This window comes from Alosa alosa, chromosome 1 (genome assembly GCF_017589495.1).
Source record: "Alosa alosa isolate M-15738 ecotype Scorff River chromosome 1, AALO_Geno_1.1, whole genome shotgun sequence".
Lineage (NCBI taxonomy): Eukaryota > Metazoa > Chordata > Actinopteri > Clupeiformes > Clupeidae > Alosa > Alosa alosa.
Window position 1 is genome coordinate 9,529,674 of NC_063189.1, and position 25,733 is coordinate 9,555,406.

The window sequence follows — 25,733 nt, forward strand, 5'->3', positions numbered from 1 at the left end:
CGGTAGGCTTCAGGAGACAGCATGACAGTTATGCCACATGACGGTTGGGGTGGCGAGGCATACCGTGCTAGTTCTCCCCGCGGTCGGCTTCAGGAGACAGCAAGGGAGGACGCAAAAGAAGAGGCTGTTTTCAGACACAACACACACCAGCACAGCACGGACTCCTGCATCCTTCACAACACACACCAGCACAGCACGGACTCCTGCATCCTTCACAACACACCACACACACAGCAGGACATCAGCACACACCAGGACGGACTCCTGCATCCTTCACAACACACACCAGCACAGCACGGACTCCTGCATCCTTCACAACACACACCAGCACAGCACGGACTCCTGCATCCTTCACAACACACACCAGCACAGCACGGACTCCTGTATCCTTTCACAACACACACCAGCACAGCACGGACTCCTGCATCCTTCACAACACACACCAGCACAGCACGGACTCCTGCATCCTTTTTCACAACACACACACCAGCACAGCACGGACTCCTGCATCCTTTCACAACACACACACCAGCACAGCACGGACTCCTGCATCCTTCACAACACACACCAGCACAGCACGGACTCTTGCATCCTTCACAACACACACCAGCACAGCACGGACTCCTGCATCCTTCACAACACACACCAGCACAGCACGGACTCCTGCATCCTTCACAACACACACCAGCACAGCACGGACTCCTGCATCCTTCACAACACACACCAGCACAGCACGGACTCCTGCATCCTTCACAACACACACCAGCACAGCACGGACTCCTGCATCCTTCACAACACACACCAGCACAGCACGGACTCCTGCATCCTTCACAACACACACAGCACAGCACGGACTCCTGCATCCTTTCACAACACACACCAGTACAGCACGGACTCCTGCATCCTTCACAACACACACCAAAGCACGGACTCCTGCATCCTTTCAAACACACACCAGCACAGCACGGACTCCTGCATCCTTCACAACACACACCAGCACAGCACGGACTCCTGCATCCTTCACAACACACACCAGCACAGCACAGCACCCCTGCATCCTTCACAACACACACCAGCACAGCACGGACTCCTGCATCCTTCACAACACACACCAGCACAGCACGGACTCTGCATCCTTCACAACACACCAGCACAGCACGGACTTCCTGCATCCTTCACAACACACACCAGCACAGCACGGACTCCTGCATCCTTCACAACACACACCAGCACAGCACGGACTCCTGCATCCTTCACAACACACACCAGCACAGCACGGACTCCTGCATCCTTCACAACACACACCAGCACAGCACGGACTCCTGCATCCTTCACAACACATTTGACTTTGCTTTTTTTTTTTTTTTTAAAAACACTTTAAACATGTGGTGTGTGAGGGAGATCAACGTGCAAGCACAGGACGACAAAAACAAAAATATCCACTTCTGTGTCTTTCTTTTTCTTGATTTATGTTTTGTTCTTTTTTGTAGTTGTTGATGTTTTCAAAAGTTCTTTTTTTCTCTTTTTTTTTTTTTTTTTTTTAAACATCTGTGCCCCCCCATTCAAATTCTCCGACCAGGGAGGTTATGAAAGAAATCCACAAGAAGCTTTACAGGAAGTGAGGGTTGCGGCAGACTAGGCAGCTACACTGCGGACAACACTCCTCCTTCCTCCTACAGTCCCAGCTGTCCAGCACAGACAGGACTGAGTCCACCAGGGACGTCACCGAGTGGTAGGCGCCGCCCACTTGGCCTGTGTCAAGATTGGGAATGGGTGAGCAGCGCTGGACAAGGACAGGGGAGAAAGAACACTGCAGACAAGATGGATCAGACGGGGTCAGAACAGCACACCAGTTGGGTTAGCACTAGCACAGCTTAGCTTAGCATTTGATTGTTTTGGTTTCTTTTTCTTTTTTTTTCTCTTTTCTTTTTAAATTGTTGTCATTTCAACTTGTCATTTGGGAAAGAACATGCCGGGTGAAAACGGGGAGTGTGGGGTGGGGGGTGGGGGGTTTCAGGGTAGAAAGGGGCAGGAAAAGGAGAACATAACGAAAAGGAGGAGTGGTGGCCGAAATTGACGGAGTAGGGGGGGGGATAAGCTGAGGAGGAGAACTGGCATGCACGGAGAGAAAAATAAGGACGAGAATCTCAACCGAAGGGGAAGAGGACCAAACAAACAAACAAACAAACAAACAAACAAACGTATGGGAAATCATGACAGGGCAATGCCCAAACATGAGGAAGAAACAGAACAGAAACTCAACTCAAGTAGAACAGAACCTTCAAATGAACACACTATTTTCATCAATTTTTCATGTGGATGCCGAAAACTGCCCAGTGAAAAATTGCTAAAATAGTATTGCATACCAGCTTCAACTCAATAGCTTGTGTAAAAACTTTAGACACTTTACAGACACTTGTATGAGTGAGAGTTAATGGACTCTCCTAACATGGACTCACACACACAGGCATTTACACTCAAATACAGCAGCTGAAACTAGCTGTTCACACACACACACACACACACAGGTACAGGGGGAGAGCAGCACCACGCATGCTTATGAATCATGTGTGTTGGGCAGCAGCGTTTTGCACTGTGCTATCCCAAGCAAAAAATCAGCCATCAAATCATCAAACACATTTAAAGGCATTCCTACAGTTTAAGTTGTTTTAGGATTCAAATGCTCCTGATTCAAGTTCGGATTTCAACACTTTCCAATTGAACGTATTCTTTTGTTGAGTTTATTTTTTTCCTCCCCATTTGCACCATATGAGAAAATAAACTCAAAATACAAAAGAAACAGAGTGCTGGAATGGCCAAGACAGAGGTGCTCTGGAGGTGGACAGTGAGACAGAGCTTGAGATTCCAGTAAAAATGAGGGTCTCCACTATCTTGTACTGATCCGCATGTGATGGACCATGTTGTTCAGCACCTGGGGGGGCTATGTGCATGAACAAAGTCTCCTTTTGGAAGTGAATTCCATATGAGAAAATAAACTTTAAACAACTCTTAACTTCAACAATTAGTACATTTTACAAGCACATAAGCTTGTCGGCACTGTTTTTTTTAATCTGGCCTTAGATGGCACTTCCATTTGGACAACAGGAACAACCACAGCCTGCCATGGGGTAACTCACCATTGTGTCAGTGCACTCGTTTCTCCTACCTTATTCTTCTCGCAGTTCTCAGACACCATTTTCAGATGCCCCGAGAGGTACTTGAGCGTTTCGTAGTGATGGTCTGGCAACTCATGAATCTACGGGGGGAAATAAGGACGGGCATAAATCTGCAGCTCAGCAGAGCCCAGCGGCTGAAGATTGGCACTCATCACTCTGTTTAAGTGAAACTCACCAGCCTCTTTAGCACTTTCAGCCTCTCAACAGCATCAGCTGTCCGGTTGGCATCGATAAAATCTGCATATTTCTCTGCAAACAAAAAAGGGGGAAATTATTTCCACAGATTCTACACTAGGGGGCAAACTTGTACAACATGAGTAAGATATGAACATCAGTGTGTGCACTATGTAATTTCACTATTTGCAACAAAGCATCGTCACACAGCGCATTTACAGAAACAAAACTGCATGTAATCGTTATGTACTTTTTGAGAACCATACCATTTGTAAACAGTGGTTCTGGCAGCTTCCTAAAGAAGGATTTCAGGAGGCTGCTGATAACATTGAGGTCCCGCCATTTCTGAAAGAAAACGTACAAGATTCAATGACCACTGGCCAAGATGATCTGTGGCCGCATATGAAATGACACGCGTCCTTCATACCATCCCAATAAACAAAAGCACAGACAGCATGAGGTCATGCAACGTTATGAAGATGAAGTGAAAATTGGTCAGCCATATTTACAAAACAGAAAGCACAGTCCTTGCAGTAAGTGTTTTTTGCACCGTAAACAGAGGGTCCATCAGATCTGTCCAGATTCCAGAACCGACTATATTTGGTCAAATCTCCGTTCTGACGTGCGTGCACTGTCTATGGATCTTAGTCATATCAACATTCTTATCCTGCTGCATCTATTAATAACCCAGCAATGACTTGCGCCCAAAACGGTCCTTTAACAGGGGCTCGTGAAAGTAAAGATGAAGCCTATACGAGGCATTTGCTCCCCCCCGTGGCCGACTCTAGCGAGGCTTGGTGTGCCAGGCGTTTCGTGTTTTGTCACTCACGTCCTCCTCGATGTCGATATCGCCCATGCCTTTGGTGTCCAGCTCCTCCTGCATGCTGGAGATGGCGGCGTTGTTGCCAGGGACGCGGTAAATGCCTGTGTACTCCAGCCCTCGCTCCTCCACCAGCTTACAGCACACCTCCACAATCAGCGGCACAAACTACACACACACACACACGCAAAACCACCAATACGTTACAAATGTGTCTGAATCAGTACAAACAGTCATATACAGAACTACTCACGGACAATGTGTTAGTTTAGACGTGTGCGATTACGTAATTTTAGACCATAAATATTCAATATGCCCCTTTGGTAGCCTTGCATTTAATGAGACACACTGCACACACTTGTCAGTTCTGGTTGCACATACAACATTTGGCATTTCTACAACAGCAACATTATGGTTCACAGAGTTTCCGGTCCTCAGTCTCCCCGCACACACACATACACAGGCCTTACTCTGTTGTTCTGTGCAGGGGGGCAGTTGTCCAGGCGCACCCCAAAGGTGACCCCAGCCGTGGGCTTCTTCTCGGCAGGCTTCCTCCTGAGGCCAGTGATCCCTCTCCACCACCCTGCCCCCAGTGTCCCTGCGGGGGGGGCACACACATCTGATGCACACACACACACACACACACACACACACACACACACACACACACACACACACACACACACACACACACACACACACACACACACACAGACAGACAGAGACAGACAGACAGACAGACAGACAGAGGTGTTAATGCTTCAGAAATGCAAGATATAATCAAGAGTGAAGAGACAAGAAAAGAGAGTGTGTCTGTTTGTGATGCATGTCATACATTGGAATAATAGTAGTAATAATAGGAATAATAAAAGTGGTCAGTGTGTGTCGGTGGGGGAGAAAGGGGAGATCACAAGGCTATTACCTCTACTGCTCTTCCTGTCCTCGTATTTGGGGGAGTGGGGACTTTGACTCTTGCTCTTGCCCGGAACACTGCAACACAATAACACATGTTTACACCACTCAGACACACACACACACACACACAGATACGAATGCTGACACACACATTTATTAATGGCCCATGTAACATCCCAAAACCCAAATGGTCACTACAAAGGCACGTCTTCAAACACTGCACACACATATGGCCCACATGCACGCTGGTTACCTCTTTATGGCTCTGCTGATCTTGCGGTTGAGCAGGTCTGTGCTCGTCACTGCTGCGTTCTGAAACAGGGAGACAGGTAAAGTTCAGCTGCTGCTGCCGCACGCACGCACACACACACACACACACGCGGACGCACGCAAGCACGCACACACACACAATTCACAGAATCATGGCCATCTGGCCCCACAAGTAGAACCACTATTCAAGTGGCTTCTACGGCCCCCGCGTTCCCAATCAGTTATGCAACGGTTTCTCTTTCCTGCTGCACACAACTTCTGAGGTAAACAATCTGTGTGAGTACATGTCATCCTGCTTGATTGAGCACATTCTCTTTGGCTCATCTCACAATAAAAGCTCAATCAGATCTGAGAGAGTTGTGAATTAGTGCTGAATGTATCTACCGACTGTATGTTTCTTATGTTCATTACTTATTTGTATCTCTTGTCTATAAATTCCTTAGATTTAGGGCTTAGGATCGAATGGAAGACACTAGGTGTGCAGGAATGGGGGGCTTTCACACCTTCCCATTGTGGCTTACAGCTGCTCCTAGTATTAGCTTAACATTTGGCCAGACGCAAAGTGGGGTCCTTCTGATTAAAAACCCTCCAGGAGGACCTGCCCGTGTGACCTATACATCTACTACATATTCATACAGAGTTAGAACAAGAGGTCAGGCCCCCTTTGTTTGTAACATACTTAAGTTTGGGGTTTTCCATGTCTTAGTTTTAGAGATATGGGTGAATCCTCCTGGTGAAGCTTGTCTCTCTCCCTTGATGCACATCATTGAAAGAATAAAGCCTGTTTCCTGATTGACCATCATCCTGACTGATTTTCCAGATATCTGTGGTACTAGGAAAATTAGATCACATGATGTATTATGTGATGTCTGTCATAGCTAATGCATCACAGTCATGCGTCTCCATGTGTTATTCTGAGGCATGAGACTGATGAGGACAGTGTGGATTAAAATGATAGCGAGCCATCCATCTTTCTGGGAATGTTGCTGCATGACATTCAAACGCATTCCTCACCCTCAGTGGCTCATAATTTATCACTCTGGGAGTGTAATGTGCAATGTTGTGTGAAATCACATCATAATGGCTGTGTGCTCACCCCACATCCTTTTACTGTGCTGGCATTTTCCTTCACGGTGGCAATGAAAGCCAATAACAGGTCACAGACAACTTTTGTGTCCATCAGTGACAAAATTGGTCACTGAATTTGTCATCAGTGCTTTCAATGTTGTGTATTATGATCATGAACCATTTTCTGATGGGACCATTGACTCGCGTAAACCAAATCTCATCACTTCCTTCATCTGGGCACACGGTAAATGCTTATGCCACCAGTAGAGGGCGTTACTGAGCCCGAGCTCACCTCGTCCAGGTTGTTGGTTTTCCGAATGACGGAGATCCAGGACAGCATGTCGTCCCGGTTCTCCGCCTGGAACAGGTACTCGCCGTCTGACGTTTCCAGCCGCAGCACGTTCTTGCGCTTGGTTTCGCTGTAGGAGATGTCAATCAGGCAGGCCTTGATGCAGATTGGCTGAGGCACCTCGTCGAGCTGTGAGTGGGCGTGGGCCAGGCACTCCTTCTTGTCCCTGTAGAGGTAGAGGGAGTGGCCTCGCAGTACCGAATACATCTGTTTCCACCCCCGGATACCGCCTCCCACACGCTAGAGAAGAAGAGGACAAAGAACTGTCAACTTCATTCAATTCACTTTCCTACCCTGTTGGGATTGTAAAAGCCAAACAACACACATAGAACAAAGGCAAATAGGACTGTTTCAAGACATCAGAGTTGGAAAAACTGTACTGTACTTCACCATCACTGAGGAAGAGAGAGTGAAATGTGTAACTATTATTTAAACATGCTAGCAGTTTAGGCAAACAGTAAATAAGAAGCTTTGTAACGTTCAAAGATGTAATTACTAGCTAATTCATTAGTGCATGTTTATCAAGTCTCCGAGGTGCAGTTTCATAGATGTACGTCTCAAAACAAACATCTTGGATGAATTGATATCAATAAAGACATTTCTATTGAAGTATTTAATTAATTCCACTTAGCCATCATTTGTTAATCACAAAACACATTATTGTTTCTAAAATGCACTGACTGCAGGTCAGATGGATAAGGAGAGTTACTATTACAGGTGACCTTCATTTAATGGGAAGCCTTAAAGCAACATAGTGTAGATCATTTCCCTTGAAACAGTGACCTCAAACTCATTTTGACGCCACACTGACTTACAACACAGAGAATGGAGTATCTGACTGCAGACTCGCCAGGAACACCTGGTATTGCACTATGTAACACCCCAGATAGGATCGTGAGCGTTTTCATTGGTGTTAAACTAAATGGGTGCCCCGTTTCTTCCTTCATGGTGTTACTGAGGAACCCCCATGCCTGCATACTCCCTGGGGTCCCTGGACTGTTTACACTGACAAGTGGAAGAGACGCCTGATTAGTTTAAGCTCTGCTGGATCTCTGAGCTACCCTCAAAACACCTGCCCAGAAGGCCTTCAGTGATAGACATAGATACATCAGTCAGCCTTAAAAACAATCACACCCCGCTGCTGCCCAGTGAACAAGATAAAGGGATGGCAAAAAAAAGAAAATGCCCAACGGTTTATCAACGTTAGCTGCAAAAGCGCAACCCTCGATTCTCATTTGAGGGGGAAGCAAGGAAGAGGATTTATTTTCAGCAAAACTGACGTGGAGGAGTACCTTGTTTTTGTCTGTGTTGAGCTTCAGCCATCCCTCCTTTGAGGAGTCACCGAAGACGTCTGCGGAAGAGTCCCTCCTAGAGCCCGAGTCATCAGGTGACTTGTGTCCATCCACAGCCTAAATCAACACACACACACACAAATCTTATTTCAGTTTAGCACTCAATTCGGAAGCAGCAGAATTGCAGACAGGGGTAAAACACATAAAGATATCTGACATTTAAAGATACTGTGCCTATAACATTTTGTGCCTGCACCCTTTCAGGAGACTGAGCAGAATCTTACCTTCCGGAACACCTTCAGACTGGGCATGTGTTTAGAGGAGGATCGTCTGGAGAGAGAAAAACAAGCACAGTTAAGTAAACATGTTTGTATACTCAAACGACCAAACACAGGGAAATCCACCACATACTGCACCATAGCTCTACACACAACACTGTTGAGCCTCACCCTCTGCCCTCCTCTCTGTAGTTGTCCAGGCCTTCGTCATAGGACTTGGAACGCTCTGTCTTCGTCCCATTCTGGGATTCCAGGATGGCATTTTTGAGTGACTCTATAATCAGAGACAATAAACAAACAGAGGTGGGATTTGGCAGACATTTTGTCATCTTGGCAGGATGAAGGAAAACACTTTGCAGATTTGGTGGTCTAACAAGACACAAACCATCAACAAGTCATTGAAGAAGATTGCTTAATTAGGCCTAGTCCTTAATTAACTGTTTTCAATGTCACGTCATACTGTCATCAACTGACCGGTTATTACAGATTAACTGTTTATTATTATTTAAAATTTTGAAGGAAGAAAAACATGGCCTGTCCTAGCCAACACAGAATATCAACACAGGTACCAGTAACAGACAGAAAATAGAGTGCAAAAAAATAAGGTAACGACCCAGAAAGACCAAGTAAGCTGGGGAAAGAGGCAACACAGACAGCATGTTTGGAACTAGAAACCACGAGACAGGAAAAAATGGCAGGAGAAAACAAAAACACAATGTTGTGCAATAAGAAATGCCTAATTATAGCATCAAAGACATTCTAGGTACTGAGGTTTACCTTGGTCATGTGACAGCTGTCGGCGAATGAGAGGGGAGGGGGTGCTAGGGCTGGGCGTGGCAGCAGTTGTGGCCGAAGGGCCAGCGATCACAATAGAGGCTGGAATGTGCACAGCGTCACGGTCAACACTAGGGCTCGCAGGCTCATCTGGAAACAGAGACACGGTCAATGTTACATTCCACCCATCCCATGTCATTACTCAATTAACATGGTGCAACAGAGGTCGTCATGACAATGAAACTGTAATTAGAACTTCTGTAGGGTTAAAAACGACACAGACTTTCAATAAAATGTGGCATTTGTGTGTGAAATTTACATTTGGATGGCGCCCCATAAGTCTAGACCCTGATAAGGGCTACAAGAAGAATGATCATACAGAGGCCTCTAAGACCCCGATGTGGCCATGTCTTCAGACAATGGTACAAATCAGTATATTGAGAAGATGAATTCCAAAACAAATTCTGAGAACCATGTGCCTAGACTGAGGGAGCAGACGGGCCAGTGGTGCCATCTCGAATGACACAGGAACACATCACAATACCATGACTAACAGACCACCACAAAAGGCACGAACGTACAGCACAATGAGCCTTTACAAATGTGAATTGCATTGCACAAGCTCTACCTACCATGGGAGAATAGTTTGGGGTCAACACTGACGGTTGGTAAACTAGAACTTCACAATACATGAGGGGCTACTGCACAGACCTCCAGTTGTCAATTGGGTATCTTCAAATCTCATCCGAGAACTAAACCTGAGGGTCTAGTTTCTGTTATTGTTGTGTTGCACCTGAAATGGGGGCTGACTTTTCAATCTCAAGACATGATAAGGAGATCATATCCTAGGCAGAGTCAAAACACTGCAGAAGTCAGCCAAAACAAAATCTCACTGGGGAACAACTACTTTTCAAAAAACGTCAGCACTTCAGAAAATCGTCTTGGCCCAAGTTAAAATGGTCACTGCAGATCTGACGAAAATGAGGACATGTGTTGTCCCCTCCAGAATTTGACATGTCCCGTTTCTGTGAGAACCAAAAAGTTCCCAACTCCTCTGCAGCCCGAAGCCTAAAAAAGCTCTGAGTACAAAGCTGCTATGGGCTGCCAGGGGGCTGGAGAGCTAAAATTAAAGTGGATGCCCTAGTTCTGGGCCTGGCCTACCTCGCAAAGAGGGACGAAGGGAAGGTGTGCAAAGTCCCCCAGGCTTCTGGAAGGATCTTTGAATCTGAATCACAGCCTACAGGCCCAAAACTCCATTTCAAGCTACACACAGACAGACAGACCACATTCCTTTATCAATACTATGCACTTTAAATGGTATTCACCCCACCATTGGAAGAGTCAAGGTCCTCCAGATGGAAGTAGATCTTCTGACACACTGTGCAGGAGGAGCAGCAGCCCACCTCGTCCATCCAGGACCAGGGCAGGCACCACAGTCGTTCGGCCAGCAGCATCTGCTCGTACTGCCCCTAACAACGGCACCCACTAACACAGGGCAGCATCTCTGTGTATGTCCAGACTGCCTGCAGAATGCCATAGTCTCACATGGCCCACAGCAGCAGAGCAAGCTTTTAAGTCTCCATTCTGATAGTGAAATTGTAAGACCACAGCAAAGGGATCTCAAAGGGTGCTTAGAGAAGCCGTAGAGCCCCTTCGGCTGGCTTGTATGCCTCTACAACGAGATTTAGTAGTGCATTAAAAATGGTTGAGGTTAAATCCATCACAACGACGGGAGACCTTCAGACTTAGATGTGAGGGAAAAAAAAAAAAATACTGCTGTGGTTTTTCTCAAGGCTACTCTCTTTACCAAAATAGCCTCGTCCTCCGGCCTTAACATATAAAAATCCATTCTGAGCCGCGGCGGATTACAACAGGGAGAGACGGCATCAATTCATGTTTCGAGCACTACGAGTCCCAGCAGACCATCACCAAGAGCCACGGAGGGTGGGGAAAGAGTGCGAACTCACCCCGGGGTCTTGTTGGGCTTCAGTGGCTAGTACTCAGCAACAGTCTCGGCAGGAGCCCAGGGAGCGTGACCTCACACTGTGGGGCGCGACTGCCGGGAGATGAGCGGTGAAACAAGCTATTGATGGGCGCCAGGGCCACTGGCTCTGAGTCTCTTTTGTCCACCAATGGACCACCACTGGACCCGGCGTGAGCCGTGTGAGGGGAGCTTTGTGTTCACACCTGCTGCCCCCTCAGGCTGGAGTCCAGCTGCCTCAGAGAGTTACACTAGGCTGTGCCACCATGCTGAAGACAGCGCTAATGTGGGGAGAACATAACATTTATCCATTGGCTGCCAAGTTCATACAAAACAGCCATCCATCTTTGATGTGCTGACTCAACAAAGTGTATGCCACTTGCACGGGTTAGGTGAGCTACAACTTAAACAGTGAATCATTTGTGCACAGGTTTTAGACTGTGCAGATTCAACGCAGATCCATAAATCTGGCTAGTTTAATGTTTTTGAAGTCACCGTTGCAAAACTGACATAAGTTTAGTAGCAACATATACTAGGGGTGTGAATCTCTCATGTTAAAGACGATACGATTCACATCTAGATACATGGGCACGATTCGATACAAGAAAAGATACATGTTCATAAAAAACGATTCAGTAATGATTCGATCGCGATGCGATTCGATGCAGTTGAAGAATGGAAAGCATTCTGAAAGATTTTTTATCATTTGCTTAAGGTGCACATTAATTTTATATTATCAATTATCATGGTCATGTCAATTAGGCAAAAACAAATGTGTGAATATGATTATCTAAACTGAGGTTTGTATCATATGCTGTATTGAAATGAAAAAAAGAATAGTCTACATTTTTAGTCAAACACAGCAGCCAAATACAACATAAAAATACATGTTTATAGACTTTATAGATTTTATAGAGTTATATCTGATTGTTTTCAAGGAGCTGTAGCCTATTGTTGATATATATTGTTATTTTATTTCGACAATGATTTATTGTCGAAATAAAATAAAACTGTGCTTAAGACAATCTTGGCCTTTTCTCATATAGCCTACAAGAATAAAATAGGCCTATGAACTGGGCCTATTTTGTTCCAAGTCTGAGTGAATATGAACAAAATAATAATAATTTGTGCATCGTTTTAGCAGCAAGGGCCAAATTATTCTTTAACATTAAGGAAATCCCTTCATCAAACGAAGGCTACTCTACAGACTATCGTTGCCATTTAGAAAATGCTATAGTAAGTGTTTCATTTCGCGCTGGATTTTGAAAAACAAAAGAGTAAAAACTGTCAAACAAACGACCGAGTGCGAGTTGTCACGTGCTTAAGTTGCAGTAAATGTATGGGTAATGAAGTCCTTTGACAACTTTGGGCAATGAATGTAGCCCAAAACGAACTGCATTACCCACAAATCTGTGCCACGTGTAGTTTCAAAACAGGAAGTGGGATGAACGCGCTGCTTCCAACGTAAATGAGAGTCTGAGCAAGCAGAAAAGATTGTGAACCGATTCGTAACAAGTAAATCGATATAACGACCGGTTCATTTCAGTTTTATTCCGATACGGGGCTTCACATATCGATGTAGCCGTATCTTACACGTTAAAAACGGATACCGATACGTATCGGTTAATCTTTACACCCCTAACATATACGCTACTATGTTTAGGGGAATCGGTGTAATTAAGTAGCATCGATGCATGGTATCTGAGCAGTGTTTCCCACAAAATTCTATTTGTGGTGGAAGGTTTGCAGAATTAACTTGAATGAAACCGTTTTTAACATAATACCGCAGCATAGTTATGATGCAGATTTAAGCATGATTCGACTTTTATGCCAACAATTGCTGGATTGTTAATGTTTTTTTTAAACGTGCAGGTAGGTTTGTTGAGAGACAAGGGGAGGCTGCGCAAAGGTGTACACAGTTCTACAATGAACAAATATCCAATTCTATCCTATGACATGAAAAAATCATTGTGTGGTGGTCAATGTTGCCGCCAAACATGTCAATGTATGGGGAAACACTGCTGAGAATTTGTGAGTACAAGTGTGAGTATGAGCACAGTATCGGGCCAATACGCCATGCCAGTGTCAGTGCATTTCTAATCCGGCGGCATGTCACTAGTAATGGCCGTCATAAGAACGTGCCATGGCTGGTCTGTATACAGAATTTAATTACATTTGCAGCTACATAGAAAATAAGTAACTGGAGATGATTTCTTGTTCTTTTTAAAAGTTATAGACTCACATACATTGAATAAAGAGAGAATTAAAACACATCTACCTACTCATAGCAAAAGTTGCTTTTGCTAATCTAATGTTATCAAGAATAGGCCTTCCAGCAAATAACATAAGTATTTCAGATTCCATATGCATCTACGCCAAACCCTGTTGTCTTCAGCAACACAAATCACATCTGACGAGGCTGCCTTCAACTCTGAGAGCATGCAGTCATCAACATCTGAGAGAAGTGGCTCGGCCCGCCTTGCGACAGGCACAGGTCTCTTAAGGACAAGTAGAACAAACAGCAGACAAAAGGCATTAGTGGCTCCCAGGCTTGAGTGTGCTTGTGCACACCAAGGGCAGCCGTTCTACAGCGACAGCGATTCCTAACTTAGATCGGCCGGCTGCACCTTGCCCTGAGTCTGCTCTTTGGTACCATCTTAGCTTGACAGGTCAGCAAGCACGGATTTGTGTATCCTGAACGGTTACAGTCTCTAAAAGGAGGACTTATTGTATTTAGCCCAACAGTGCCAGTTCAAATACATCTAGCCTAGTTATACTGCTGGTCTAGTGCATGTACCCGATCTATTCAAGCAGTCTGTTTGATCTAAAAAAGATTCCTTAAGGCAGAAGTAGTAAACACACTTTATCATGAGATGCAACTAGCAAGACCAATCAGATTGTTTCTGGTATATCGAGGTGGTAAACGGGGCCTTGCCAAAGCTGTGGCAACATTCTGTACATTCTACATTTTTAAGCTGCTTTCAGTGTTTACGTAGCACAGTGGTCCCCAAACTACGGCCCGCCACCTCATTTTGGGTGGCCCCCCAAAACATGTCCGTGGTATATAGCAACCGGCCCGCACGGGAGTACGACATCGTCAAACTATAACCTCCGCAATTTCCCCCATTCATTCTCTATGGCGAGTCTTAACAGTACACATGTAATACTACACTTGTGGTTATTTTGGCGCTGTTTCGCGTTTGCCATCAAAAACGGAATGAAATGTAGGCCTACAGTACCTGCAAACAATGTAAGAGGCCTATGCTGACTGCATCAGTGCTCAAAGTATTGTAAAAGTTTATCAATTAATTGTTAATAACTAACTAACTTCTATTCAAGTCATATTTCTGGGACTTTCTGGGATAATTATTTCTATTTTGTATTCACTGCTCAAATGTTCATAGGCCTACAAAGAGGTCACAAGTTCAGGTGAGTGAAAGTTAGAATGGTGGTCATTTCAGACCACTTTTAGCTTCATAAAATTCTCATAGTTTGAGAACTTTACATTTTCAGAGTTCAGAGTTCACCCATTTTTAATAAAATATACTTTTGGGAATGCAAAGTCTTTTTATTAGTATTATTTAATTTGAGTTACGTTTACACTGATATGGCATGATGGCAATATAAACACAGCTAACAATGGTATTAAATTGCAATAGCCTATAGATTAAATGTAATGGAATATTCGACTAAGGTAGACTGCTGTTGTTTACAGCACTAAGCTATTTATGGTTACTGATATACTCCGAGTCTCTGGCCCTCTCTTAGAGCCAGGCATAGTAAGCTGGCCCTCGGAATAAAAAGTTTGGGGACCACTGACTTAGCATATGGATATGCATTCTTTTGGGTCATTTGCAAAAAAAAAAAAAAAAAAAGTTTAATAATAAATAAAAATGTGATTTTTGAGGGCATGTGGGAAAAGTGCAGTACACATCTCACAATCTAAGAAGCAATGAATCAAGATGCCAAGAACATTGGTAATAAAGATATATTACACCATTATGCTTAGGGATGCACGATATATCGGCGGCCGATATATTATTAGCCGATAAGTGAAAAAATTAAAATATTATTATCGGTCCGATAACCGAATTCTGGCCGATAATGTGCGCCGATATTATAAGTCCTAATTTAGGCCTACGTAAGGTCCGTCTGGCTACACTGAGCTACTTGAGCTTGGTTGACTATACGTTTTTCCTCAATACAATGTCAGCGGTGTGAATGTATTTCACCACTCTAACAAAATCTGTGGATATGCGTTCATTTGGGAATCTGTGCATCTCAAAATCCTTTATTTAACCTTTCCAGAGCGGAGCTCAGCCCTATCTAGAGCCGTCTTGTGCTGGTGTGTTTGCACTTTACCTCGCTGGTCGGGGAAAACAAATAAACAAACTCGTTAGTGGGACGAGTACATAAGTAGGCCTAGTTCTAAGTTGTGTTTTAGTATTATATCTGCATTACTTTAGCTTGGGTTTTGTATTATTACCTAGAAATATGCTAACCAGACAAGTCATCATAATATGTTATTAAAACCTTCAGGGTTAACGCCTTTCATTTCTGCTGCAGCAGGTTGTGCGCAACAGAGTAGACGGACATAAGATACAGTCTGAGGAGTTGCAGCTTTATTCAGTTACCCGCAGTTGAAACTAAACCTAAGTTTCCCTTACAAACTCTGATTTGGTCGCTATACTGTAGCTTATTCCAAGCTGAGCCGTTTATGAGCGTTTAGTCCTAAATGAAAACGATTCAAACTCTCTAGCCACTCACTCGCAAATTCACTGACGTCAGGTTCACTTAAAGGAGCCACACATACTGTAGGGATAGGCTACTGTTATGTTGTTGACTGCCGTACTATTGAGGACTATTATGAGTTCTGTCCATCATTTGGTGGTAGGTAAAATTACTGCAATACAATTATGCTTATTAAATGCTTTCCCCAAATCACTTTTCACATTTTTTTTTCAATATTGTCGGTTATCGTATCGGTATCGGCCACAACAAACCAATAAATATCAGTTATCGTTATCGGCCCTAAAATTCCATATCGGTGCATCTCTAATTATGCTCAGTCTAAACAAAATCTACACAGTAAAGGCCATCTTTAAATGAAAGTGGAAGGCCACAATAAACTGTGTAGGGCAGCATAATGTTACTTCACATTTTAAAAATGAAACAGGGCTGAAATAATCAAAATAGCGGCCAGTTCTCCTGTTTGTGCTAGACACAAGAGCGCATCAGTCTCAGGAAAATAGGACACCCAATTTCAAGCAAATTAAGGAGGACATGCAGTGCTGTAGCACACACGCACACAGTGTAGCACTGCACAATTAAATCTTAGCTAGCGTTCACATGACATTAACTGGGTCCTCCGGCTAGCATATTCTAAACATCTGACTAGATGTAGACTGGCGTGAAGTCAAACTCAAGGCATTAGTCATTCAAAAGCTATCAAAATGCCATCTCATTTTTCTCAGCATCTGGGAGATCCACTATAAAAATCTTAAAAAAGAACAGTCCAACAAAAACTCATGTCTTTATACTTATATAAAGATATTTACACAAGAAGCACACAGTTAGAAAGCACTCGAATACACTCACTCACAAACTCTCTCTCTCGCTAGCCTGTTGCTTTCAGACTCTCGATACGCAAGCCATAAAAGGGGTCTGGATTAAACTGCAATCCCTCACAATATTCACTGTCAGTCTAATCACACCCTTGACAAGAGTTCTTTGCATTGAAGTGAGCGAGTTAGCCAAGTAAGTGACTCGTACATATCACATTGACCAGGTCCTCAGTGCCAGCGGCAGGCTTAACTGCCAGGACTCCCAGCGACTGAAGACCAGCTACACTGCCCACACCTCCCCCACACAAACACTGCTGTCCCTCGTATTCCCCGTCATTAGGTCTCCACAGCTACACAAACACACCCAGTCATCCAATTATTTGCCCACCCCCCTTCCAACACCCCCACCGCGTGTCTTCCAGGCAAAGCCCTCAGCCCCTGCCTTCAACCCTCAGCTGTGAAGTACATCCCAACGGCAGCTGCAACAGGCACAAGTGGGGTCTTGCTGCTTGTTGCCATGGTAACGGGGGATGTGGTCGAGCAGAACTCTTTCTGTCATGTGTGCATACTTGCACAGTGCACACATGCATTCAGAGGTAGGCTCATACACAAACAACTACACATTCTGGGAGTTCAATGTTAACTGAACTGAGCTGAGCTGAGCTTGCGGGCACACAATCACACACACATGGACACGGACACGCATCGACAGACACTCACACGCAAAAAAAAAACACTCACCAATGAAAGGAATGGAGTCGAGCGACTCATCCAGTGTGCTGGAAAAGGACTCGTTCTCGCCGATCCGTCGCATCTGCATCTCGCGCCGGGTGTCGTTGGGCAGCCAGCACACGCCTGCCACTCCCGCGGCGCCCGCCCCCGTTTGCTCGCGGGCGCCTCCCTCCGCCTCGTTCACCGCCAGGATGTAGGACGGGTGCCTCAGCGGCTGGGGTCCGTTCTTCCCCACGGGCGGCTTCTCGCGCAGCACCACGCCCCCCGGCGGCCCGCGCCCATTGGCTGGACTCGGCTGCTCCTGGAGGTGTGGCCTCAGGGCAGCCGCTGAGGCTCCCAGGTGCTGTGGTCTCGGAGAGGGGAGGGCTGAGGAGCAGGAGGAGGAGCGCAGCACCACCCCGACGTCTCTCTCGCGGCCCGTCTCTGGTGATTGGAGCGTCTCTGGTCGGGCACGCAGCTGCTGCTGCTGGGAGGTGGTGGGCAGCGTGCGACAGGTGATTGCCCACCATTCTTTGGTCTTTGGGACCAGGCTCAGGAGTCAGGTTCTTGACCAGGCGGGAGGGCCTCTCCGCGGGGATGCCTGGAGGGGGAATGTCGGTCCGGGAGCCGATCTGGGCTCTGCCGCGTCCACTGCTGTTGGGGCCATAGCCGGCCGGGCCCCGCTGCAGGACAGCCCGAGGCGGTAGCTGCTGTCTGCTGGGACGCTGCTGTGGCTCCGGCCGCACGTACACACGTCGGTCCCCCAGCCAGACGGTGGGCTGGACCAGGTCTGTGTGCTCCACGTAGTCCGTGGAGCGCGCGCGGGCCTTGAGGAGCAGCCCGTCCTGGGACGAGCTGCGCGGCGGCCAGTCGGGGTGGTGCCTGGCCCGCTCCGAGGCGCTCATGCGGTCCTGGGAGGCACTGCGCGCGGGAGGCCTGATGGGGGGCCCGCCGTACGAGCGCTCGTGAGAGGTGCTCCGGCGCCTCAGGCGCGAGTCCCAGGCAGGGGCCGGGGGGGGCGGCGGCGGGCCACACGGCATGCCGAGGTGGACGCTCTGCGGGGAGGCGCTTCGCAGGCTGTCCAGACGCTCCTGGATGGTGCGGCTGTAAGCGTGCAGCCCCTTGTTGTCGATGTACTCCCGGTAAGTCTGGTAGGAGCGCCAGTCGATGTTCTGGTGCGCGCCGGCCGAGGCCGACGGGTGGAAGTGGACAGGCTGCATGCCGTACGGATCGCCGTGGTAGCCCGGGTAGAGGTCCGCCTTGCGTGGGTGGGGGTAGGAGGGCCGTCCGCCAGACGCGGTGCTGGGCCGCGGACGGATCAGCACCGGCTCGGGGCCCAGCATCGCGTAGTCGGACCGGTGACCTAGGTGACCGTCGGGCGGCACCACCACAGTCCGCACACCGGTTTCACTGCACACACACACGGCCGTCTGTGCCTTGGGCAGTGGTGGGGGAGGGGAGGGCGGCACAGGGATCTCCACGCGATAGCCCATCTCCGGCGGCAGCCCCACCGAGGATGAGCTCTCTGCAGCCTGGGCCATCCCTGAGGGGGGCTTAGAGTCTACACGGGGGTAGCATACGGGGGGCGGCTGAGGGATGTGACGCGCGTTTCCGCTGTAGGGGTCGTGACCTTTAAGGTAGGCATCCTGGGAGTAGGCCTGCAAGAGACATCAGGGAAGAGATTCAGATTAGGGGTCCACAGCTTGCTTGCGTGTGTGTGTGTGTGTGTGTGTGTGTGTGTGTGTGTGTGGGCATGTGCGGAAGAGCGAGCGCGAGCAAAAGTCTATGCATGTGAGTGGGCGGGTAATTGTGCTGCAGCTTGTGAGTGGGAGTTTCGCAGGTCAAGAGCAAGAAATGCACCATGTGGGAGAGATTTGAGGAGATCACTACAGCACGGACACCACCCCAAAAGGAACAGGGCTCTTATACCACACAGATAAAGAAAAAAACAACCTAAAACATCAAACCTGCTTGCATGCCATAAACGTTGATAGTACACAAATAAATTCGGACGACACCAACAACAGTGACCACAGAGGAACATTGACAGTCCTGTGGTAATGAGCCAAGTGCGAGATAAGGGAGGCTGGAAATAGCAGCCGTGGGCGAGATATGGATCTGAGGGACCTCCATGTTGACAGGCCCCTGCTTCCTGTCAAACCTAATCACCACAAAGCAAGTCAGGTGACCACATGCCATGAACTGGAGGAGCAACAGATTGATTTAGAGGGAGGAGAGCAAAAAATAAGATGAAAGCTAAGAAAGAGACATTTTTTAAAGAGATACAGGTACAGGTAGCAGTGGTCGGCTAGAAGACTTTAGGCGTTGACCCACCGGTCGAGCAACGGAGCGCGATCGCAGGCTGACTGAGGCCAGGCGTGGCCGACTGCCTCTGGTCGCTATGGCGCTGAACCGGACCTCGGTTATCATGGTGGCAGTGTGATGGCCTCTCGAAAGTCTCGTGCCAACTCCGTTCAACTCATACTCAAAACGACCACGACGCATAACTCTACAAATGAAAGCTAGGAGTCCTGTACTCCAAGCTCGGCATGGCTAAACACCACCATTTCAACACGTCACTGCAAGCAGTGGACTTTAGCTCCTGCTCACCTGTAGTGCAAGGCTTCGGAGCTTACGTATGCCTGTACACAGCCACAAGGCCCCTATCAGCTGAAATGGGACTTTACTCCACCCCATATTAAGTCACTGACAATCATGTGTGCAGAACAACCAGGTCAAAGTTCCCTTCAAGGGTGTGGGAGAGATTGATCAAAACAAAGGACCACACAGAAGAGAAAAAAAGAGAATAGAGAGAAGGAGTATAAAGAAAGAAAGGGGCGAGGCATTTCAATGTGCCAGCTGGATCCAGCTCAGCTGCTAAGCTCCCTAAATCAAACAGGTACTACTGCACTGCTACAATCGCTAGGCAACATGAGCCTCGGTGACATGCAACATGGCAACGGCACTGACCACAGGCAACAGACAGGGTAGGGAGAACACACTCACCGTGACAACCATGCCCAGACACACAGACAGACGGGATCATTGTCAGCTTACACAAACGAATGCACAGACATGCACGGCACGACAACCACAGAAAGGGGGAAAAAAAGAAGAGACTGGCTGAACAGCGGACGCGACCGGACCAGTCGTCAAGTCGGCCGCCTGTCAGAGAGCTTACCAAGCTAGTGATCCCCAGTGACGGCTGCCATCAATGCATTGCAGCCCGCGGCCAAGAGGAAAGGGAGGAGAGGAGAGAGTGAGACAGCGCACCCAGAGCATCGACACACATCACAGGAGAGACTGACAGGAGAGAGAGGGAGAGAGACAGAGCGCGCGAGCAGGTCGGAGCGATCTTCTGGCGCTGACACTCGGTGTGCTAAAAATACACAGGAGGAGCTGCCGCCGCCGCCGCCGCCGCTGCTGCTGCTGCCGCTGATCAGGCTGATGTGTTCACTGCTGCTGCCGCTGCCGACACCGATGCTCCTGCTGTAGCTGTTGATCTGGCTGTGTGTGGAGGGGAGAGGCAGAGAGCCGGCGGAGAACGCGAACACGCGGGAAACAGGGGGAACGACAGTTGAGACGTCAGCGTCGCTACAACCGACGCGTGCTCCCCGGGGCCAGGAGCGCTGGAGGTGGAGGTGGAGGTGGGGGCAGCACAGCGCGCCTGCTGCCGCTAAAGAGAGCGCACGCCATCCTTCTCTCTCGCTCTCCCTCTTTCTCTCTCTGTGTCTGCAGCCAGATTAACCCGCGCGCTCGCTCCTCTTGCTCACCCCCCCTACACACACACTCACACACACGCTCACACACACACATGCGCTCCCACCCCTTGAGCCTGGTTCTGCTTCGCCCTCTAGAGAGCTGCAGCCACTCACATGACGGAAGCAGCAGCTGCTTGATTATACATTCAGCTCAGATGGCACAGTATCCTCCCTCGTTCCATCCCTCCACCCCCCTCTCTCCCTCCCATCAGTACTGACTTGCCCGAAACATGGAGCAGTCAGCTGATGAAAGCTCAGCTCCGCGCATCCACTCCCACACACTCGTCATCATCGCAGCCTGTGGCTCCTGTTCGCCATGTACGTTTGAGTGTGTGTGTTTCTCCCCTTCTTCCTCAAGCTGCTAATACCACCTTGGAGTCCCCACTGTCCTAATCCACGAGCCCCACTGATACACCCCCATCACGTCTGGCCAGACCACATCAGCAGCCTCTTATAATGACCACCCCCCATCCCCTCCCCCGCACACACACACGGCCGGGAGCCACTGCAACAGATGTGAAGGCAACGCAAGGAGGAATTTCAGGAGGAGAAGAAAGATAGGAAAAAAGCAAGTGGTGTTTACGCAACAGGATTTTTTTTTTCTCTAAATTATTTTATTTTGTAATTCCAACATTGCCAAGGCAACATTAACAATGGTGGTGTAACACGATTGCCATATTCCCATTTAGATGGAAATTCAATTCTTTTTCCGGCTAATTTCCTCTGGGCAGCCGGCATTTCAGCTTCCATTCCTCTTTGTGACAGGCCCGAGCCTGGGGTCAATTAGCGCCCAGCTTAGAGACGTGCCCGGCACAGCCCACAGAGACGCTTCCCGTATTGATCACGCACAAATGAACGGGGATTCTAAACGCCACATTGATCGATCTTCGAAGGTCTGCCCGCCACATCATTCATGAATAAAACAAAGGGCCTTGTCCATGACCCAAGACGCCTCCGGATAGTCCATTTGCACGGACCTGCAAGAGGGCTGCGAGGCTAACCTTGGCCAGGTGTAATTCTGCGAGGAGGGCTATATTTAGAAGATAGTGGAAGTATTAAGATGTTTGATGAATAATACACACCCGCTCAGATGCCCTTCACTTGTGCCCCTCACAAATACCCAAATAAGCTGCAGATCAGTGATCTCTGCGGTCACAGCAGGAGGATTTGGCAGAGGCCTATGTATGTCACAGAAAAGAAGCTCGGATGGAATAAAACCCTAACCCCAAAAAATCAGCTACTCCTTCAGTCTCTCAATCCCGCTACTCAGACAGATGTTTGCAAGGGTGCAGGACAAAAGCAAAGGGGAGCTTCAATTTCAATGTCCAAAGACAGAAGACCAAGGACCCAAAGGGGATGTGTGAAACTACAGGAAATTGCACACCAACGCCCTCTGGCCTGCAGTCACCCCACCCAGACAAACAGACACCGAGAGCCATCTCTCATTTTAGGGGCCATTACACCAGAGAGAAGAGCAGACTCCAGGGATTGGCTTAGCCATCACAGGGTTGTATAGTGCAAAAACAAAAACAGTCCAGCACTCATTACGCAACCAACACAGCAGCCTCAGACCAGTTACGTTAGTCAGAAGTGATGAGAAGAGAAGAGAGGCAGAGGAAGCTGTGGAAGACAAAAGCCCTTCCTTGCCTGCATCTCAGTGCTCCAGCCATGTTAACGGCAGGTAGTGGAACTGAGCATTAAATATGGATAGGCTTTAAAAAACACTGTTCATATGCTTCCAAAGTAATGTGGGCTGATACAATTTACTGTGCTTCAGACCCGGGGACAGTGCTGCACGCAGGCTGCATGCGTTGGGTCAAAGAGAGAGGAAGAGAAGAGAAGAGAAGAGAAGAGAAGAGAAGAGAAGAGAAAAGCAGAGAAGAGAAGAGAAGAGAAAAGCAGAGAAGAGAAGAGAAGAGAAGAGAAAAGCAGAGAAGAGAAGAGAAGAGAAAAGCAGAGAAGAGAAGAGAAGAGAAGAGAAGTGAAAAGCAGAGAAGAGAAGAGAAGAGAAGAGAAGAGAAGAGAAGAGAAGAGAAGAGAAGAGAAGAGAAGAGAAGAGAAAAGCAGAGAAGAGAAGAGAAGTGAAAAGCAGAGAAGAGAAGAGAAGAGAAGAGAAAAGCAGAGAAGAGAAGAGAAGAGAAGAGAAGAGAAAAGCAGAGAAGAGAAGAGAAGAGAAGAGAAAAGCAGAGAGGGGGAGAGAAGAGAAGAGAAGAGAAGAGAAGAGAAAAGCAGAGAAGAGAAGAGAAGAGAAGAGAAGAGAAGAGAAGAGAAGAGAAGAGAAAAGCAGAGAGGGGAGAGAAAAGAAGAGAAGAGAAGAGAAGAGAAACGCAGAGAAGAGAAGAGAAGAGAAGAGAAGAGAAGAGAAGAGAAAAGCAGAGAAGAGAAGAGAAAAGCAGAGAAGAGAAGAGAAGAGAAGAGAAAAGCAGAGAAGAGAAGAGAAGAGAAGAGAAAAGCAGAGAAGAGAAGAGAAGAGAAGAGAAGAGAAAAGCAGAGAGGGGGAGAGAAGATACATTTAAAGAAGAAAAAAGGAAAGCACTAGGCTCCACCCCTGCTGTGTTCACGTTAGGAGCGGCACAGCGGGATCTTGGCTTGTTATCAAAAATGATGGCCCCCAAAGAGTGATTTTTGTCTATTAATAGCTGTTTCAGTGACTGTTTGTGGAGGCACTGTTACCCCCCACTGCCTTACAGCACGGCTCACTACCTACCCCGCTGGCACAGACCTGTTGTGCTGGCTTGGCCTATTGGGACCAAGAGGAGTCACTCGGGGACAGAACGCATCCACTTTCAGAGAGAGAGAGTACAAAGTAGGCCAGAGTGTTTTTATGAGTCTGTCAGTGCAAGAAGTAAAAAGGGGAGACATCACACAGACAAACTTGTAGGCGGCCCAAAGTGAGTCTGTAGCTGGCCTTCATAAGCCAACTTTGGTGTATTGTTTAAGGGTGAAGGACTGCCCAGGTGTGAGGGGGGGCAATGCAAGACTGTTCCACCGGTTACTGACAACCACAGGCTGCATATCTGGGAAACCAGAGTGTTTAAATAACACCACACTGTGCTTCCAGTTGAGCAGTAGAGATAGATGAGACATGTTAATTAGCACAGTGACAGAACATAACTCTGGAGCTGGCAACCCAGATTTACACTCAGTATTTCAAAGGGGACAGCATGGAGTTTGTAAACACAACACCTTCACTCGCTACGGCTTCACTGGGCTTCAAGAGTCCCCAGTCAAATGAGCCAGACTATATTAAAAGACTTAAAGGTACAGTCTACAATTCTGGTGAAATTCCACCAAACACGGCTGGTTACAAATATGTATGCCTCAGTCCGAGCAGCTAAGCTTCCAAAGACTGTGTACAAAACACCAAAGAATAAATATTTCCAGAACAAACAGACCATATGGGACAATTAAGTATATTGGTTTAGAATCACAGATGACCTTTAAGAACGGCCTGCACCCTGTGGCATCAGGGTTCATGGGAGTCTGAATCTCACACACCGCACTATGCCATGTCCTACACATGGTAGCACCTGAGGAGAAACCTAACGAAGTGGCAAAGTGGTGTGTCCTGGTGTTTCATGTTAGACAGGCTGTCCGCAGGCGAGTTATAATGAGAAAAAGACCCATATTCATAAACTGCTGCGTGAGCGAGGGCACCCAAATCTGGCAGGAAGACTGGGACTTGCAGACTGGAGTCCAGGGCCTGATAGCAGTATAGATGCCCAAGAGGAGGAGAAGCTGGGCCTGACCAAGTCTCTGAAGCCGGACAAGCGCCCATATGCCAAGCTCCTGCTGGCATTACCCGAGACAGCCTGCCATGGGCATAACACAGCTAGTGGGACCAACAGCACCGACCATTCACTTCACTGCCAATCTAAAAGGCACTACAGCAAGGTGTTGAAGTGAATCTTTTGAAAGCCTGGGATCGCCGAGACAGGAAGGTTGCATAACAGAACAGTCCGTGCTGAATTTCCTCCAGATGTTAGGACTGAAGAATATTTTTCCCTTAAACACTTCAGCTTACACCCCCTCTACCCCTCTAAATATGAAGGGATGCTGAGAGGGTAGAGAACAATTTCTCTGTGAGGCCAGAGGAGCCATTTAGCAAAACTTTCCTAATGAAGATACAGGATATGCGCTTGCAGCTGGGAGCATATAAATTTAAGAACCAATACCACATTTCTGTAACTGAAACAGGGTCATTTTGAGTGACTGTGAGCCAACAAAAAGGCATTGTGAAGAATCAGCAAAAGGCTTCCTGAAACAGACCGTTGACTTCTGAAAAAGGAATGATGCTGCACATCATAAGACCGGGTGAGAGAGTGAGAGAGCGGGCGAGCAAGCGCAGAAAGTTTTGGAGCAGCGAAATGTGAAGTGTCCTCCAGCAGCAGCAGCAGCAGCAGCAGCAGCAGCAGGGCCCATATTGAGGTCAGCTGTGATTGAGCTCCAGCACTGAAGGACGAGCTCCGGCTGCAGTGGCCTCGTTAGGAGCCCCAGATAGAGCTCCTAGAAGAGCTGAGCAGAGGAAGAGAGGAGAGGAGGGGGGTGGGGGGGCACAGAGCAGCCAGTTCTCTTTCCTCACATGTCTCAGATGTTCTAG

At 47.6% G+C, this 25,733-nt stretch overlaps 1 protein-coding gene across 1 annotated transcript in view; it reads right to left on the minus strand.

Annotated features, from left to right (window-relative positions):
* arhgap21b (Rho GTPase activating protein 21b) overlaps window positions 1–25,733 on the minus strand; it is a 69,327-nt gene that overhangs the window by 6,152 nt on the left and 37,442 nt on the right. The window contains 17 exon segments of the mRNA XM_048259226.1: window positions 148–210; window positions 530–826; window positions 1,074–1,173; window positions 3,138–3,256; window positions 3,352–3,425; window positions 3,617–3,695; window positions 4,180–4,338; window positions 4,641–4,768; window positions 5,093–5,160; window positions 5,339–5,397; window positions 6,716–7,012; window positions 8,065–8,181; window positions 8,349–8,394; window positions 8,514–8,616; window positions 9,120–9,266; window positions 17,403–17,859; window positions 17,861–19,030. Coding sequence (XP_048115183.1) covers window positions 148–210; window positions 530–826; window positions 1,074–1,173; window positions 3,138–3,256; window positions 3,352–3,425; window positions 3,617–3,695; window positions 4,180–4,338; window positions 4,641–4,768; window positions 5,093–5,160; window positions 5,339–5,397; window positions 6,716–7,012; window positions 8,065–8,181; window positions 8,349–8,394; window positions 8,514–8,616; window positions 9,120–9,266; window positions 17,403–17,859; window positions 17,861–19,030 — 3,483 coding nt within the window.